Genomic DNA, 17,400 nt, shown 5'->3' with positions numbered 1-17,400 from the left:
ATTTATTTATTTTTATTTTTTTGGCTGTGTTGGGTCTTCATTGCTGTGTACGGGCTTTCTTCATTGCGGTGCGCAGGCTCCTCGTTGTGGTGGCTTCTCTTGTTGCAGAGCACGGGCTCTAGGCACACGGGCTTCAGCAGTTGCAGCACGCAGGCTCAGTAGTTGTGTCTCACGGGCTCTAGAGCACAGACTCCATAGTTGTGGCACACGGGCTTTGTTGCTCCACGGCATGTGGCATCTTCCTGGACCAGGGCTCGAACCCGTATCCCCTGCACTGGCAGGCGGGTTCTTAACCACTGCGCCACCAGGGAAGTCCCATCTGCCCTTTATGTACATCTTCCCCTAGGTTACACTGAGACCCTGAAGGTACTGGCATGGCTCCGTATTGGAAGTCCCAAGCTTCCTTCTAGTATGTCACCTGGGTCATCTCTGGTGCGTGGGATTAGTAAAGTAGGAAAGAGGAGGCCTCTCATCTTTTTACTTTAAATATTCCTGTATTGTTTGAATTCCACCGCCCCCGCCCACCATGAGCATGTGTTATTTCTGAAATGAAACACAAGCAGTAAACAATATAAAAAGAAGAATTTGTAAGGCAGGGATTGGCAAACTACAGCCCATGAGCCAAATCTGGCCCACCACCTGTTTTGTTTTTTTTTTAATTTTTTTAACATCTTTATTGGAGTAGAATTGCTTTACAATGTGGTGTTAGTTTCTGCTGTACAACAAAGTGAATCAGCCATATGCATACATATGTCCCCATGTCTCCTCCCTCTTGCGTCTCCCTCCCACCCTCCCTATGTCACCCCTCTAGGTGGACACAAAGCACCGAGCTGATCTCCCTGTGCTATGCGGCTGCTCCACCACCTGTTTTATAAATCAGGTTTTCTTGGAACACAGGCACCTCCCTTCCTTTACATACTATCTATGGTTGCTTTAGTACAACAGTGGCAGAGTTTGAGTATGGAGACCATATGGTCCACAAAACCAAAAATATTTACTCTCTGACATTCTATAGAAAACATTTTCTGACCCTTGATCTAAAATAATTTATTTTAAATTCCTTTTAGGTTCCCCCCCACCCCATAGAAACGAGACCTAGTGAAACCAATGAACAGAACTGGTTTCTTTCTGCCTACTAGGAAGGTAATCACTGGCTATATCTTGTTAATTTATTCAACGGCTATATTCTCTGCATATACAAAGAATATAAGATAATTGCTCAGCTAAAAAAACAAACAAACCTTTCTTAGCATTTCTAGAAATACAAACAACTGTCGGGATATCTGCAAGACTCAGGATAACACTTGGCATATTACACATTTATCTGATTATTGCCTGTTGTCCCACTGCCACCAGAATGTAAGTTTTACTACGTTAGGGATATAGTAAGCATGATTTACGTAAAAGGTGCTTGATACTGAGGCAATCTAGATATTTGGTGTTATTGGAATCGATGGTGTTTATCGAGTTCTTCTTGTGGTTTTGCAAAAAAGTTTAATGTATTTTGAATCTACTTATTCAAGTAATAAGGAAGCAAAAACCCATTAGGGTTTCCCCGAGTAAAACTGAGAATATCCGTTCCGCAAAACATGTCACGAAGAAAATAAAAAGGCGAGGAACAAACTGGGAGAATATATTTGCAGCACGTGAAAATAAAAGATTAGCTTGAATATCAAGAATATATAGGGCAAAAAAAAAAAAAAAAAAAAAAGAATATATAGGGCTTCCCTGGTGACGCAGTGGTTGAGAGTCCGCCTGCCGATGCAGGGGACGCAGGTTCGTGCCCCGGTCCGGGAAGATCCCACATGCCGCGGAGCGGCTGAGCCCGTGAACCATGGCCGCTGAGCCTGCGCGTCCGGACATAGACATTTCACATGAAAGAACGTACAAATGGCCCGTGTGTTTTTGAAAAGTTGCTCATTCCCGTGCATAATCGGGGATGTAATATTTCACATACACTGTTTAGGCAAAAATTCACAAAGTCAGACAATGTCAAGTGTGAATGACTAGGGGCTTCCCTGGAGGTCCAGTGGTTAAGACTCCACACTTCCACTGCAGGAGGCGCGGGTTCGATACCTGGTTGCGGAACTAAGATCCCGCATGTCATGTGGCACAGCTGGAAAAAAAAAAGTGAATGACTAGAACTTCCATCCAATGTTGATGGGAGGGAAATCAGTGTCTTATTTTGGAAATGACTTGGCATTACCGAGTGAAGCTGAACAGACGGATCCCCTACTCAAAATGGGGCCGTGCAAGCAGCATCGCTTGGGAGCCTCTTAGAAATGCAGAATTTGGGGCCCCATCCTGGACCTGCTGAGTCAAGATCTGCATTTAGATGCCCACTGGAGGCCCCTGGGGAGCTTTTAAAAGTCCAGATGCCCAGGTGGCACCCAGACCAGCTAAATTGTAATCTCTGAGGGTGGGATCCAGGCATCAGCATTTTAAAAAGCTTCTCAGTAATTTCAACATGTAACTAGGGTTAAGAAGCAGCAACCAGATGTCTCTCATATCATGAGAAATACAAAAACATCTTTAATATCTAAAATCTGGGTGATAACCAGTATGTCTACCAGTGGTAGATCACACACACATTCTTACTATAAAGAAAAGCAAAGGAATGACTAGTAGAAAATTCCGGATAGTGGTTACTCTGTGGGGTGAGGGAGGAAAAGGCATGTGATTGGAGGAGACGCAGGGAGAAGGTGAGTTTCTAAGGCCCTGGTAATATTCTGTATCTTAGGTTCAATAATGGAAATATGGGTGCTCATTTTTTTTTCCCTGTAAACTATAAAAATAGATTTTATCCACTCTTGGATAAAATTTTAAAGTCTAAAAAATGTTTTAAGAGGGCATCTTTCATATCCGTTCTCCTAAGCTGCCTTCTTCGAGGCATCCTACCCTTTCCCAGACCTCATCTGCTGCTCTCCTCCAAGCTGGTTTTCTCTGCCTTGGCTAAGAAATCAGAGTCAAGAGGATCCACTGCTCTACCCACCTGGATCTTTTTTATTCCAGAAATCCTGGCCCACTCCAGGTCCCATCTTAGAAAGTTCTGGATGGGCTCGGGATCTACATGTGCCTCCCAGCCGCATCTAAGGATCATCTGGAAGTCCAGGGAAGGGAGATCTGAAGGGCACTGAAACAGGAGACAATATGTGCACGTGTCTGGAAGGCCCCGGGCCCTCCCACCCTGAAGCAGAGCCAGACAGGGCCAGGTGTCAACAAGTTGTGTCCAGCCAAATGGTAAATCATTTAGCAGCAGAGTAATGATTAAGCTACAACAGGGTAGACTGTCTTAAACTAGAGTTTTCAGAGTGTTCTCTGTTTTGTTCTAAACCCAAACTCAGCCAGCCATTTAATGAGTGGGTCTAAGACCCCACTACCTCTTACAAAGCTTTTCTACCTACAGAATTTCATCTGATCCCACCATGACTGCGGTGGGGATTACTACCACTTTAGAGACGAAGAACAGGCTCAGAGCGGTTAAGAGAATTGCCCAAGGTCACACGGTATCATGGCAGAAAAACTCACAGCCAGGCCTGCTGTAGCCGAGATTCTTCCAATGGTCTCAGCCCCATCTGGGTCTGTAAATGCTTCTGCACTCAACTCCCGCACATCCGGAGATGCTCTCCTTATGTATGCAGAGAGTTCTGACCAGCCCATGGCCTTCCCTCCCTGGGCCTGCCTGCAGAATACATTCAAGCTCCTTAACCTCCCCAAAATCCATACTCACAGTTCCTGGAATTCAAAAATACTGGCTTTAAAAGAAGCTGTAGACATTACTGTCTAGTTCAGTGATTTTAATCCTTCAGAATCACTGATACCTTTGAGAATCTGCTGAAGTTGTGGACCTTCTCCCCAGAAAAATGCCCATAGGTACAGACATCTCAAAGGGGCCACAGACCCCAAGACTCTTGTTAAGAATTACAGATCAGGGCTTCCCTGGTGGTGCAGTGGTTGAGGGTCTGCCTGCTGACGCAGGGGACACGGGTTCGTGCCCCAGTCTGGGAAGATCCCACATGCCGCGGAGTGGCTGGGCCCATGAGCCACGGCCGCTGGGCCTGCGCGTCCCGAGCCTGTGCTCCGCAGCGGGAGAGGCCACAACAGTGAGAGGCCCACGTACCGCAAAAAAAAAAAAATTGCAGATCAAGTATTACAATTTTGGTGTTTTCTCCAAAAAGTAAAAATAGAATTACCATACAATCCAGAAATTCCACCTTTAGGTATATATCCAAAAGAACTGAAAGCAGGGTCTCCAAATATATATATATATATACGTGTGTGTGTGTATATATATATATACACACCCATATTCATAGCAGCACTATTCACAATAGCCAAAAGGTGGAAACAACCCAAATGTCCATCAACGGATGAATGGATGAACGAAATGTGGTCTATCCATACAACAGAAAATTATTCAGCCTTAAAAGGAAGGGAATGAAATGTTACATGAATGAACCTTGACAACATTCTATTAAGTGAAATAAGCTAGTCACAAAAGGACAAATACTGTGTGATCCCACGTCTATGAGGTACTTAGAGGAGTCAAATTCACAAAGACAGAAAGTAGAATGGTGGTTTCCAGGGTCCAGAGGAGGGGAAATGAGGAGTTAGTGTTTAATGGGTACAGAGTTTCAGTTTGGGAAGGTGAACATTTTCTCGGGATGGATGGTGGTGATGCTTGCCCAACAAATGTGAATGTACCTAATGCTACTGAACTGTACACTTAAAATTGGTTAAAACGGTGAATTTTATGTTACATATATTTTCCTCTGGCTGGGAGGGAATAGGGCCAGGCCTCCTTGTTCCAAGGGCTGCGTCCCAGGCCCTCTGCTGGGCAAGCTCTGTGCGAGCTCCTGCAGGCACGACTATGTCTTCTTTGCAGAAATCCTGGTAGGCAAGGCCTCAGGGAAGAGGAGGCATCGGAGTCGGACAGCATGGGACGTGATATTTATATGAACTTCGTCTATTGGCTTAGTAACCCTCACACATGAGGGAATGAGATGTACTGAGGATGACTTGTTCTTTCTAGCTTGGGGAGTAAAACAGTGCCATCCAATGGATTCCAAAACAAATTATTTTAACAAAAGATCCTACTGATATGTTTTATAACCACTTCGCATGAATTCTGAAAGAAGGTTTGGGCTTTCCTCTTTATAAAGACTTATTGACAAGATAATTGAACACCAACAACAAAGATGTCCATCTATTACATATCCAGCTCTTGGTCCAAGTTTGAACGTGTGGGGGCGTGAAGAGAAGAATCACACACGGGAGCTATTTAGTGATCAGTTTTACCATATGACGTATTTTGGCAATTTTGTCACACCACTAAATATTGTTCTACAGCATCGTTTATGATGGTTACAGAATAATGCATTGTACGGACATAATAAAAACGAAATCCCTGTTGCTGGAAACTTAGATTGTTTGCAAGTTTTCACTTTTACTAACAGTGTAGCCGTGATTATCCCATATAAGCCCAGGTCATCTCCTTGATTATTTCCTAAGGATAAATTCCTAGAAGCCAAATTGCTAGATTAGGCTTTTGATTCAAAGTATACTTTAGAACGTTTGTACCAACTTGGTGTGTAAAATTAGCAATATAATTTTTTTTTTTTTTTTTTTTTTTGCTGTACGCGGGCCTCTCACTGCCGTGGCCTCTCCCTTTGCAGAGCACAGGCTCCGACCCGCAGGCTCAGCGGCCATGGCTCACGGGCCCAGCCGCTCCGCGGCATGTGGGATCATCCCGGACCGGGGCACGAACCCGCGTCCCCTGCATCGGCAGGCGGACTCTCAACCACTGCGCCACCAGGGAAGCCCCAGCAATATAATTTTAAAGTAACTATTTATCCAAACATTTACCACCAATGGGTATTATAATTCAAATATTTATACCAGCTTATAATTTAAATGGCATTTAATTATTTAAATGTATTTTAAAATATGTCTATTAGATTATTTGATTAAATCTGTGATTCTTTTGGGCAATAATCTCTTCAAATAAATACTGAGCAACCTCTTCAAATAAATATTGGTACCAAGTTTATAATTTAAAATGGCATTTCATTGTTCAAATGTATATATATTTGATATAGTCATTTGATTATTTGATTGAATCTATATGTGATTAGTATGGACAATAATCTCTTATGATAGTCTCTTCACATCCTGTGCTTTGATAGAGTACCTCATCATTTGATTATTAAATATATTTTTACATTATGTCATTTGCTTTATAATGTCACCCCAGTTTGTCACTAGGTTATGCTATTTTTTCTTTTACTATGGAAGTTTTTAATAAATCAAACCTAGAAATGTATTCCTTTGTGGCTTCAAGCAGTCATGATATAGCTATGGTCAGGTGAGTGCAGAATCCTGAAGCAGCTGTGGGCAGGGGCTACAGTCAGGGTCATGAAGGTTTCTAGACCCTAGAATCTGAAAGACTGAGCCTTTTCAGTCTTGAGACTTCCCACCTGGAATTCTTCTATCTGGTAAAGCACGTGCCTGCATCTTTTTCGTCTTCGGTTGCCCTGGCTATTCTTGGTACTTTGTTCTCCCATACCGATTTTAGGATCACCTTGTCAGTTTCCTGACAAAAAATCCTGTTGGGATTTTTACTGGAGTCATTATTAATCCTATAGGTCTATTTGGGAAGAATATATTACAAAGGAGCCTTCTTATCCATTAACATGGTATAACCCTCATTAACGGAGGTTTTAATGTCCTTCAAAAATGTTTTACGATTTTCTCCAGAGTATGTCTAACGTGTGTTAGATTATTCCCAGTTACTTAATATTTTTAAAAGCTATTGTAAATGGTATCTTTGTTTTTAATTGAATTTAAAACATTTTTAACTGACTTATAGAAATAAGATTGACTTTTCTATATTGATTTTTGTGTCCAGAAACCTAACTAAATTCTTATTACATCTAATAATTTGTAGATACTTTCTGGTGTAGCTGTCCGGTGTTTCATCCAGACATCATAATCTGAGTTTTATTTATTTTTCATTTATTTAAACATCTTTTATTATGGCATAATCTACATATCATAAAATCTACCCCTTTTAAGTGTACATTTCAATGATTTTTGGTAAATTTAGTGAGTTGTGCAGCCACAATAATTTGGCTTTAGAACATATTCATCCTTTTTATTTTTCCATGTCTTATACCTTTTTCATTTCTTTGACTCTACTGCATTTGCTAGGGGCTTTGTGTAATTTTGAGCAGAAGTGAGAATGGTCCTATGGCTAATTCCCAATCTAAAGTGGAATAATGCTTCCACTGTTTTACCACTCAGTACAATGATTGATTTTTCAGTTTGTTTTGAGATAATCTGTTCATAAAGTTGCTTTCTAGCCCAAGTTTGATATGAGTTTGGTTTGGTTTTTAATCATGAATGGGATATTGAATTCCATCAAATGTTTTTTCTGTGTCTGTGGAGATGATCATATGACTTTCCTCTAAAAAGGGAAGCTTCCAATTAGTCTCCCCACCGTGGAGGGCGCTCTAGGGTTTGTTTACTGTCCCCTGAGCTCCACCAGACTGGAAAACCAATGCTCAGGTTAACCTAGTCCAGGAAATTCCTTCCAAGAGAAAACTGGCTTCAAAGCTTCTCATCTTTACCTAGTATTTGGCCTACATAGCCTTTATTTTCTTACCAGTTCATGCGTCTAAGATTTTTCCATTTTACTTAGTAGTGCTAGTTTGTTTTTGCTGGTTTTTTTTTTTTTCCACAAGGAGAGTTGGTCCTCACCCCAAATCCATCTTACAGCAGAAAACAGAAGTGGCCAGATCTTTCAGGTTCAGTACTAAGTATGTTTTGTAATCTGAAACTGGCATGAATGGGGTCTCTCTTGGGATTCCCACTATCATCACACACGCCATCCTCAGAGTAAGGCTGTCCCCATGTCAAACTCTGCGAAAGAGTAGACAAAACCCCCTCCCCGGTTTTGGGGAAAGAGTCAGGAGTCAGAAAACATGAGTTACTTCCAATAGATATAAACCACCTACATCAAGTTATAAAAACAATGAACTGAAAGGGCTTTGCCACCTTAGCTTCTGTAATTGTCAATCTTATTATTGTTTCCCATTAACTGCTGAAATCTGGCAGACAAAAGTAAGTTTACTAAATAGTTCAGGAGGGAGAAAAGGGGGAACTGGTTTACAGAAGATGCAAGCAGCAGACAAACGGGATCAGAAATCATGTCTCTGGAAACTAGGTTAGGTGCTCTCACACCCCAAAGGCAGGCTGTTGGATATGCTTCTTTCCCTTCTAAGTCTCCTGGACCTCTGGGACAGTACCACCTCTGTAGCTTCACTGATGACTCCCCTAGGTGAGCAGGGCCCCATCCTTCCAAGATCCCCCATTACAGGTACTGATCTAAGACCAGGAAGTAGCCTGCAATGTGCTGGGACACACACTCACGGGAGCACAGCCCACGCCCTTACACCTTCCCTCCACCACCATTTCTCTTCCTGTGTGCCCAGAAGGGGTGTTCTGAGAGTTGAAAACAAGCATCCCTCAGTTGCTCTTTTTCTAGTCAGTGATCAAAAGACTGAAAAGACTCAGCTCCAGTTTTCCAAAGAAACAGGCCTGTTCTCCCTCCTAGCCGGGTCACAGTGAGATTGCCTTCATCGTTCTTGTTTCACAGCCAGAATCCACTGCCCTCTCTATTTGGATGCCACCTGTACTTTACTGCTACAGGCTTTACATCTTGGCTTCTTCAAAAGTTATCTATGGTCTTTTTTTTTTTTTTTTTTTTTTTATTTTGGCTGTGTTGGGTGTTCGTTTCTGTGTGAGGGCCTTCTCTAGTTGCTGCGGGCGGGGGCCACTCTTCATCACAGTGCGCGGGCCTCTCACTATCGCGGCCTCTCCCGTTGCGGAGCACAGGCTCCAGACGCGCAGGCTCAGCAGTTGTGGCTCACGGGCCTAGTTGCTCCGCGGCACGTGGGATCCTCCCAGACAAGGGCTTGAACCCGCGTCCCCTGCGTTCGCAGGCAGACTCTCAACCACTGCGCCACCAGGGAAGCCCTATCTATGGTCTTTTAGAGAACAAAAACACACACCTCGAGACCTACTGCATAGCACAGGGAATTCTGCTCAATATTATGTAACAACCTAAATGGGAAAAGAATTTGAAAAAGAATAGATCCATGTATATGTGTAACTGAATCACTTTGCTGTACACCTGAAACTATCACAACTTTGTTAATCAACTATACTCCAATATAAAATAAAAAGTTAAAAAAAACATATACACTTTGAGAAAGGTAGTGACGTTTGTAAGCTCCGAGGGTTTCTTCTTAAATCTAGACAGGATGTTTTCTTTGATGGAGAGGTAAAGGAAAAAAACTGCATGAGCCCGCACATTCTGATCCATGCATCCTTTATTCCGTGACCAACCGCTGTGTCGCATCCAAGCAACAGTACACAAACTGGCAATCAACCGCAATCCAGCTGTACAACAATCTGAGGCTTACAGTACATTTAAGGCTTTTAAATTTGGAAAAAAAAATTTTTTTTAATAAAACCAAAGAACCCAAACCCCCAACCAACACAAGTAGTGTAGCAATTTTAAGCATCTGACACTTTTGATGCTTACTGGCGCAACTCCAGTGTCAAAACCCAAATAACTCCTAAACTAAAAAGATTAGTTGAGTGAAATTTTAATTACATAAATTTTTCAAAGCATAAACTTGTAATTTTTTGTCTTGGAAATGTTATAAAATTTTTTAATAGCAAAACATAGGAATAAAAACGTATTAACAAAATGTATTCAATCATTTACATTACAAACAAGGAATCTGCAGTTCATTGTTGTGGCCTGACAAAAGAAAACTACCCATTAAGAATCTATGCACAATGTAATTGCATATATGTACAGTACTTTAAAAAAGCCTACAAGGAGGACTTTACAGAAGGAAGGTCGGCTAGGTTCTTTGTTAGACCAACCAGACGATCAAAATATTAAAACTCTGTGGACTAGTAATAAATTTACACTTAAAAAAAAACCCCCGTTTCCTTTTAAGAATATTCCAGTTATATTCATATGGTTCCAGTTGATGAAGTCGTTCATGATAGTTCCAGTAAATTACCCTTTAATTGATTTGTTTGGGGGAAAGATCGGAGTGTGAACAAAAATTAACGAAGGAATTTTCATCACGATGGTTTCCAGTTACACTATCACAGCTTCACAAATGGATTGGACCCATGAATCTAGTGGCTGAAAGAGAGCTGCAGCTCACATACTGAGAACACGGGTGGAGAGAGGCTGAGTCCTGCATAAATGAATCCTACGTGGTGGGTAAGGAATAGAAAGGGGTGTGAGCATCTTTTACAGCAGGAGAAAACGGTCCCCCCACTCAGCTCTCATTCCCATTCTGCAAGGCGATGAAGCTGGGAATCACAACTGTTCAGTTTGACATGATGTGTGAGTTAGTAGAACCTCTGGATATGAAAGACCGAGATGCCCTCAGCTTTTTGAGTAGGACGCCTGAAAAGCTGGGCACTTCCTCGTGGTTATCCCGCCATGACAGCTATCCAGTTAAAGCATGTGCAAAACCGAGGATTCCTGTGTTCACAGTAGATGAGGTAAAATCAAGTCATCTTCTTCAGGAATTAGGAAGTTCGTGAGATATGAACTGTTTTAGCCTTTCTAGGTATTGTGCATAAAGCTCTATGTCATTATGGCCAGCCCCTTCGACCCAGAGGGGCTCCACGGCCCGGGGACAGCGCTCGTACATGGCCAGGCCATGGGAGAAATCGATGACCTCGTCCTCTGTACCGTGAATGACCAACACGGGAGAGGTAACTTTAGATATCTTGTCAATGCTGCAAGACAGGAAAGGGGGAGGGGGAGAAAAAGGACTCCTTTAGTTATGCTCACAGATGACAGACATCACACTTAATGGAACCGAGTCGGTGTCCACAGGCAAGGGAGGTAAGCACGCGAGGGTGTTTTCCCCCCTCACTTTTCTAGTAATTCACTTTTTAAAAAGTTAATTTTGCATTTTGCAATAATTCTGGATTTACAGGAAAGGTACAAGGATAACACAGAGCTCCTATCCACCCCAACCCCTTTCCCGTAAGGCCAACACCACACGTTACCAATAGTACATTGCTCAAAACCGAAAACCAGCGTCGGTACATCACCAAACTCCAGATTTTATTTGGATTTCATGAGTTTTTCCACTGAAGTTTTTCCACTTTCCATGAAGTTTTTCTGTTCCAAGATCCAACTGAGAATACCACACTGCATTTAGCCACATTGTGTTTCTGTCAAAGTATTTTATTAAAAACAGAACTCCTAAATGTCGTCAGACTAGCAATCCAGTAACGAATATTTCTGATATATTCATATTTTGGAGAGAGGATTTTTTTTTTTAAATAAACAAGCTAGACCTTAACATACCAGAATGGACGTCTCTTTTGAAATCTGAGCACTGAATCCACAGCCACTCAAGTTTTCAGGACTCTTTCCGTGTAAGCCACCTTCAGCATCGATTAACAAGATCCTCAGAAACCTCATTTCATAGAAACAAATACCTCATTTGAAAATAAAAACCATACTAGTTAGCTTGAAAACTTAATGTACAACATCTAGATTGAATTCTGAATGATTTCTGACTGTTTACAAAAATCAAAGCTACCCACAAAGGATGAATATTTGGGCATCTCCAAAAGAATGTGCTGCAGACTCTGAGAGCGTTTCCCAAAGAGGAATTAAGAAGACTGTAAACCTCGTTGGGCTGCATGTGTAGGCAACTTCTCTGACAGTGGTAACTGTCATTTCACCTGCAAACACATGGAGGCAGGCGACCCTCTGTCCATTCTGGCCTCCTGCCAGAGGCCCCCTTTACTGTTGACTTTCTGTATCTGATCCTAGCCAAAGTTACAGAGGGATCAAATTGGTACTACCCGTAGGGATCATTTTGTTAAAAGTCATAGCTAACATTTACTCAGCATTGACCACAGCCAGGTGCTTTGCACTTCACATACAAAACCGCATTGCATCTCCAATGAGCCACAGTGAAAGAGGAAGGACCATCTCTGCTAAACCAAGGAGGTAACTGAAGCTTGGAGAGATCATTAAAGGACAGACATGAGGCTGTGGTGATAGTACAGAGCTCTGACATCCATTACACATTCCAAAGATCTACAAACAGCTGTCACAGAGCCTTATTAACAACTCAGGAAGTTGCCGGTCACCTCAAGACATCCGGGAAGACTGCAAAATTTCATCAGCCATGTCATTTGCCAAGATCAGGGCCACTGTGGAAGGGGTCAATTTTGCAGATCAGGAATCTTGTTTAGAAATCTACTTTCCTCTTATATTTAAATTTTAAAGTGACTTCTAAGAATGCAATAGTCCAGTTATATTCCATTTAAAAATCTATTTACTGACAGCTCCATGCTGCATGAGTTAGGAGACTCTGCAACCTGGAGGATGGATGTACCTGAGGTTAAATGCCACCATCTGATTCTAAATGTAAAGGAGGTAAAAGAAAATTAAACCACCAACCAAATAATAATCAGGACTCCTTATCTCTATTTTTTTAATACTAAAAAAGAAATGGGAAAGTGCCTTCCTTTAAAGACAGGGGCAGGGACTTCCCCGGTGGCGCAGTGGTTAAGAATCTGCCTGCCAATGCAGGGGACATGGGTTTGAGCCCTGCTCCGGGAAGATCCCAAATGCGGTGGAGAAACTAAGCCCATGAGCCACAACTACTGAGCCCGTGTGCCACAAACTACTGAAGCCCGTGTGCCTAGTGCCCACAACAAGAGAGGTCACCGCAGTGAGAAGCCCGTGTGCCTAGTGCCCACAACGAGAGGTCACCGCAATGAGAAGCCCGTGTGCCTAGTGCCCACAACAAGAGAGGTCACCGCAACGAGAAGCCCACGCACCACAATGAAGAGCAGCCCCCACTCGCCGCAACTAGAGAAAGCCCACGCGCAGCAACGAAGACCCAACACAGCCAGAAATAAATAAATTAAATTAATAAATTTTTTTTAAAAAGAGAGAGAGAGGGACACAGAGGCAAGTGTGCATTTGGTAGCAATGGACACCGTAAGAAAACATTCCCCAAATTCAATTAATGATGAAAGTCCATGTGACTGTTAATGGTTTGAAATCTATCATATTAATACTTTATGGTACTGAAAAGGATGAATGGCCTTTTCTGGCTGTTTCCACTCACCAACCTTAATTAAGCAGCTTAAATCGCTTAGCTTTCTAAGCCTCAGTTTCCTAACTATAAAATGAGTCTTGTGAGATAAGAGGCGTGAAATGTTTAGCCGTGGACTGGCAGATCAGACAAACCCAGTAAAGACTAGTTGCTGGTTTCCTATTAATGAATAAGCTATAATTAGTTGTCGTGGCTGTACTTTAAGGTATATGCTAATTTAAGAGTCAGGGGGAAAACCGATTCATTTTGTTGCCAGGGTAACTCCTAGCATAGCTTCCCGCAAACATGCTAAATATGTCCCTTTCAACAAACTGGCCTCTCAATACCCATTCAGCGCAAATAAGGCCACATCTGAGTCGCACATGGGCCCTACTTAGCATTCTCAGCCACGCCACTGGAAATTTGCAGTTCGTTCAACTTTCCCATGAAGCTGAACTTCATTGAACCTGGTACAGGGTGCACAGGAATGAAGTTCACCCAAGGTGTTAAGAGAAAGTTTCTTCTTGTGAAACAGGCCAGTCTGTGGAACAGATGTTTATGTAACCAAATGATGTTCTTTTTCTCTCCCAGCAATAACAGAATGACAGCAATGAATGGGTCAATCAAAATCCGAAAACTGTACATTCTTCTGTTGAGGCTTTTTCTACAGTGTGGCCGTGTGAGTCCTGTTGTCAGAACCTCGGCCCGTTTAGCAACGTACCATGGGCAAATAGGTTTTAGTAAATACTTTCCTCAGCTTTGATTTTAAAAAACAAGCAGAAGTTTTCAAAGAGAGGTATTCAAGAAAGCAGTGTGCTCGCTGCTTTTGCATGTATATACAGCTGCCCGTTTTTCTTCCTTCTATCAGGGGACTAGAAAACGGCAGGGACTGGGGTGGCAGGGGCTCTGCTGCCCCTGGGGCGCCGACAGGAGGGGGCCCGGCTGTGGGCTCTCATGCACATGCTTCCAGCGGAGGGTGCCGGCCCCTCTGCAGGGGAGGGGGTCTTCAGGGACAAGTGGGCGGCAGGAGGAATGAGTGGTCGCACTGGTCTGGGGCGGTGGGGAGGGGAGGGAAGGACCATCCACTTACACGGTCCCTGCAGCCCATTACCAGCTTGCAAATAGCTCACGTCACTTTTTCTCTTACCTATCGGCCTGACTGAAAACGTAACAGAAATTTCAAAATTGGGGATGCTTGTGGTTTTTCTTTGAGTGTCTAGACCACTGCTAATGGCCTCATCACAGATTTTGCATTTAGCTCTCGTGATTCAACAATACATGTCCATCTGAGCGAATGAAAGAACACTGAACTAGATGTTCCTTTAAGACATGTGGGCACTTTTTTTTTTATCCTGCACATCCAGCTAAACCAATTAATCCTGGATATCGGTACAAGCAAGGTCCTTATACGTCATCTGGTAGATTGTTTTTACAAATGAGTCCAGCCCAGAGGACCAGGTTTCCGGCTGGTGTACATGTCATATCCACCCCCACGTTCCCTGAGGAGCGCAGCACAGGGGCTGACGTCCGGCTGCATTCAGGAGACATTTATTAGTAGCCCACAATTAACGGTGGCATCTGATGTGAAGTTGGGTCACTGGACGCCTTAGCACTTGTTGGACAGGAGTGAGCTTACCTGGGGAAAGCATCAAAGCAGTAGGTTTTCCTGGTATCGGGAAAAGCCACGCGCAATCCAGACATCAGAGGCGAATGGAGAATTACGGCTGCACACTCGTACCTGGAGGCCAGGTCTACCGTGGGGACAGTCCCGATGCTCTGACCATACAGGATGATGTTCTCGGGGCTTACGCCATACCTGGAGAAATCAGAGGGCACGGGCCGTTAGCTGATGTGTGAAAGAAAAAGAGAGCGAGACCAACAGCACAGTATCATGAACTCACGAAACTCCCACACCTGCCAGTTTAGAACCACATCATCTCACGGGTACCCTATAGCTGAAGATGGATGTGAACGCCACAAAAATGTTAGGGGCCTATCTCAGGACTAAGTGACTGAGATTCTGTCCTCCACAATTTTTGCAAAAATAATGAACACGACATTTTTTTCTGGAAATTAACTATATGAGTGCATCATAAACTTTATTTCAGTGTTCCCAGAGTCATTTCATTTCCTACTCTCCCCTCCTGAGTTTCTTTGACCATCCTAAATGTATTTCTGAAATAAAAACAGAAGCGTGTTTGCTAGATCATAATGAGAGTCCTTGAAGTGAGGTTTTAATAAAATACCAAAGAAATGAACATTTATCATCAGGAAAAGGTACTGGGAGACAATTAAAGGCAAATATATTTTCTATAGCCTCTCCTTGGGGTTTAACTCTTCCGAGTCTTTCAATCCATCAACGGTCTCCCCCTCCGCTGTCCGCCAAGGTTTAGTTGGGTAAACAGTTGTGTGGAATACAGGCTTCATCTCCTGGCCTGCCTGGCAGCCTGGTGTGCAGACAACTCAGCTTTGGGCGTGGGCTGTGAGCAAAAGTGACAGGGACAACCTGCAGGTCATAACTTTAAACGGAAGGCTCCATGCCCTCCCCTTCCCGTTGGTGGGGAGGAGACGTGATGGTGAGCTACCCTGGCCCAAGCAGAAGGACGAGCACCCCAGATGTGATGGAGGAACAAAACAGACGAATCCCAGGAAAACAGGTACGCTACATATGAACCTACAAAGGATATCCAGAATATATAAAGAGTACGTAGAAATAAAGAAGAAAAAGACAGACAAAAGAAATGAAGACATATCGCAGAAAAGAAAACATGATGCCTAGTAAACACGTAAAAAGATGTGATGCTCGGGCTTCCCCGGTGGCGCAGTGGTTAAGAATCCGCCTGCCGATGCAGGGGACACAGGTTTAGGCCCTGGTCCGGGAAGATCCCACATGCCGTGGAGCAGCTGGGCCCATGCGCCACAACTGCTGAGCCTACGCTCTGGAGCCCGTGAGCCACAACTACCAAGCCCGCTGTGCCACAACTGGTGAGGCCCACGCACCTGGAGCCCGTGCTCTGCAATAGGAGAGGCCACCGCAGTGAGAAGCCCGTGCACCTCAACAAAGAGTAGCCCCCGCTCGCCGCGACTGGAGAAAGCCCGTGCGCAGCAATGAAGACCCAACGCAGCCAAAAATAAATAATGATAAATAAAAAAATTAAAAAAACTTAAAAAAAAAAGATGTGATGCTCAACCTCGTTAGTATGTGAACATGCAAATTAAATCCACAATTGATTGTTTTACAGCTAAAAGAAAGGCAAAAACTAAAAAGTCAGACAATGTCAAGGGATATAGCAAGGACATGGAAAAGTGGAAGTCTGTGACATTGCTGCAGGAATATAAATTGGTATGAGAAAAAAAAAAAAAATTGGTATGAGCCCTTGGGAAGATAATGTGATATTATCTGGTGAAGTTGAAGGCTATAACCCAACGATTCCAACTTCTTTGCATAAATACCCACTGTAGTTTACAGGGCAGTAGGACGTGCTTTCTTTTCTTTCTTTTTTTTTTTTTGCTGGGTAATGTAGTTTATTATTATTACATTATTATTTTTAATTGAAGTAGTTGATTTATAATGTGCCAACTTCTACTATACAGCAAAGTGACTCAGTTATACACATATACATTTTCTTTTTAATTTTTAAAAAATCTTTATTTATTTATTTTTGGCTGCATTGGGTCCTCGTTGCTGTGCTTGGGCTTTCTCTAGTTGCGGCGAGCGGGAGCTACTCTTCCTTGCAACGCACGTCCTTCTCATTGCAGCGGCTTCTCTTGCTGCGGAGCACGGGGTCTAGGTGCACGGGCTTCAGGAGTTGTGGCTCACGGGCTCTAGAGCACAGGCTCAAGTAGTTGTGGCACGTGGGCTTAGTTGCTCCGCAGCATGTGGGATCTTCCCGGGCCAGGGCTTGAACCCGTGTCCCCTGCATTGGCAGGCAGATTCTCAACCACTGCACCACCAGGGAAATCCTATACATTCTTTTTTTTAAATACGCTTTTCCATTATGGTTTATCCCTAGGACATGCTTTCTGATAACAGCCTTCAGTGAAAAGAACTGTCAGTCTAGAGCTGAGCCGGGTGGCAGGATTTCACTGAGCTGCCTCCCCCTCAGGCTCCCTCAAACTTCACAGGAAAATGGGGGCCCTTAGGAAGGAATCTGGGGAGGGAATGGCTATTTCTGGCTGGTAAGTGCTGTTCTGTGCTTTATAGAGAGGCGACATCTGGGCTGTGCCGAGA

General features: G+C 43.3%; 1 protein-coding gene across 1 annotated transcript in view; it reads right to left on the bottom strand.

The window, feature by feature from the left end:
• Window positions 1–9,374: 9,374 nt before the first annotated feature.
• ABHD17C (abhydrolase domain containing 17C, depalmitoylase) overlaps window positions 9,375–17,400 on the bottom strand; it is a 57,583-nt gene continuing 49,557 nt past the window's right edge. Inside the window, exons 2-3 of the mRNA XM_032624561.1 lie at window positions 14,806–14,985; window positions 9,375–10,836 (exon numbers count right to left, since the gene is read on the bottom strand). Coding sequence (XP_032480452.1) covers window positions 10,617–10,836; window positions 14,806–14,985 — 400 coding nt within the window. The 3' untranslated portion in view covers window positions 9,375–10,616. The remainder of the gene's footprint in view (window positions 10,837–14,805; window positions 14,986–17,400) is intronic.

Source organism: Phocoena sinus, chromosome 2, assembly GCF_008692025.1.
Source record: "Phocoena sinus isolate mPhoSin1 chromosome 2, mPhoSin1.pri, whole genome shotgun sequence".
Classification (NCBI taxonomy): Eukaryota; Metazoa; Chordata; class Mammalia; order Artiodactyla; family Phocoenidae; genus Phocoena; species Phocoena sinus.
Note: the sequence above shows the minus strand (reverse complement) of the source record. Positions and strands in the feature narration are given on the sequence as shown.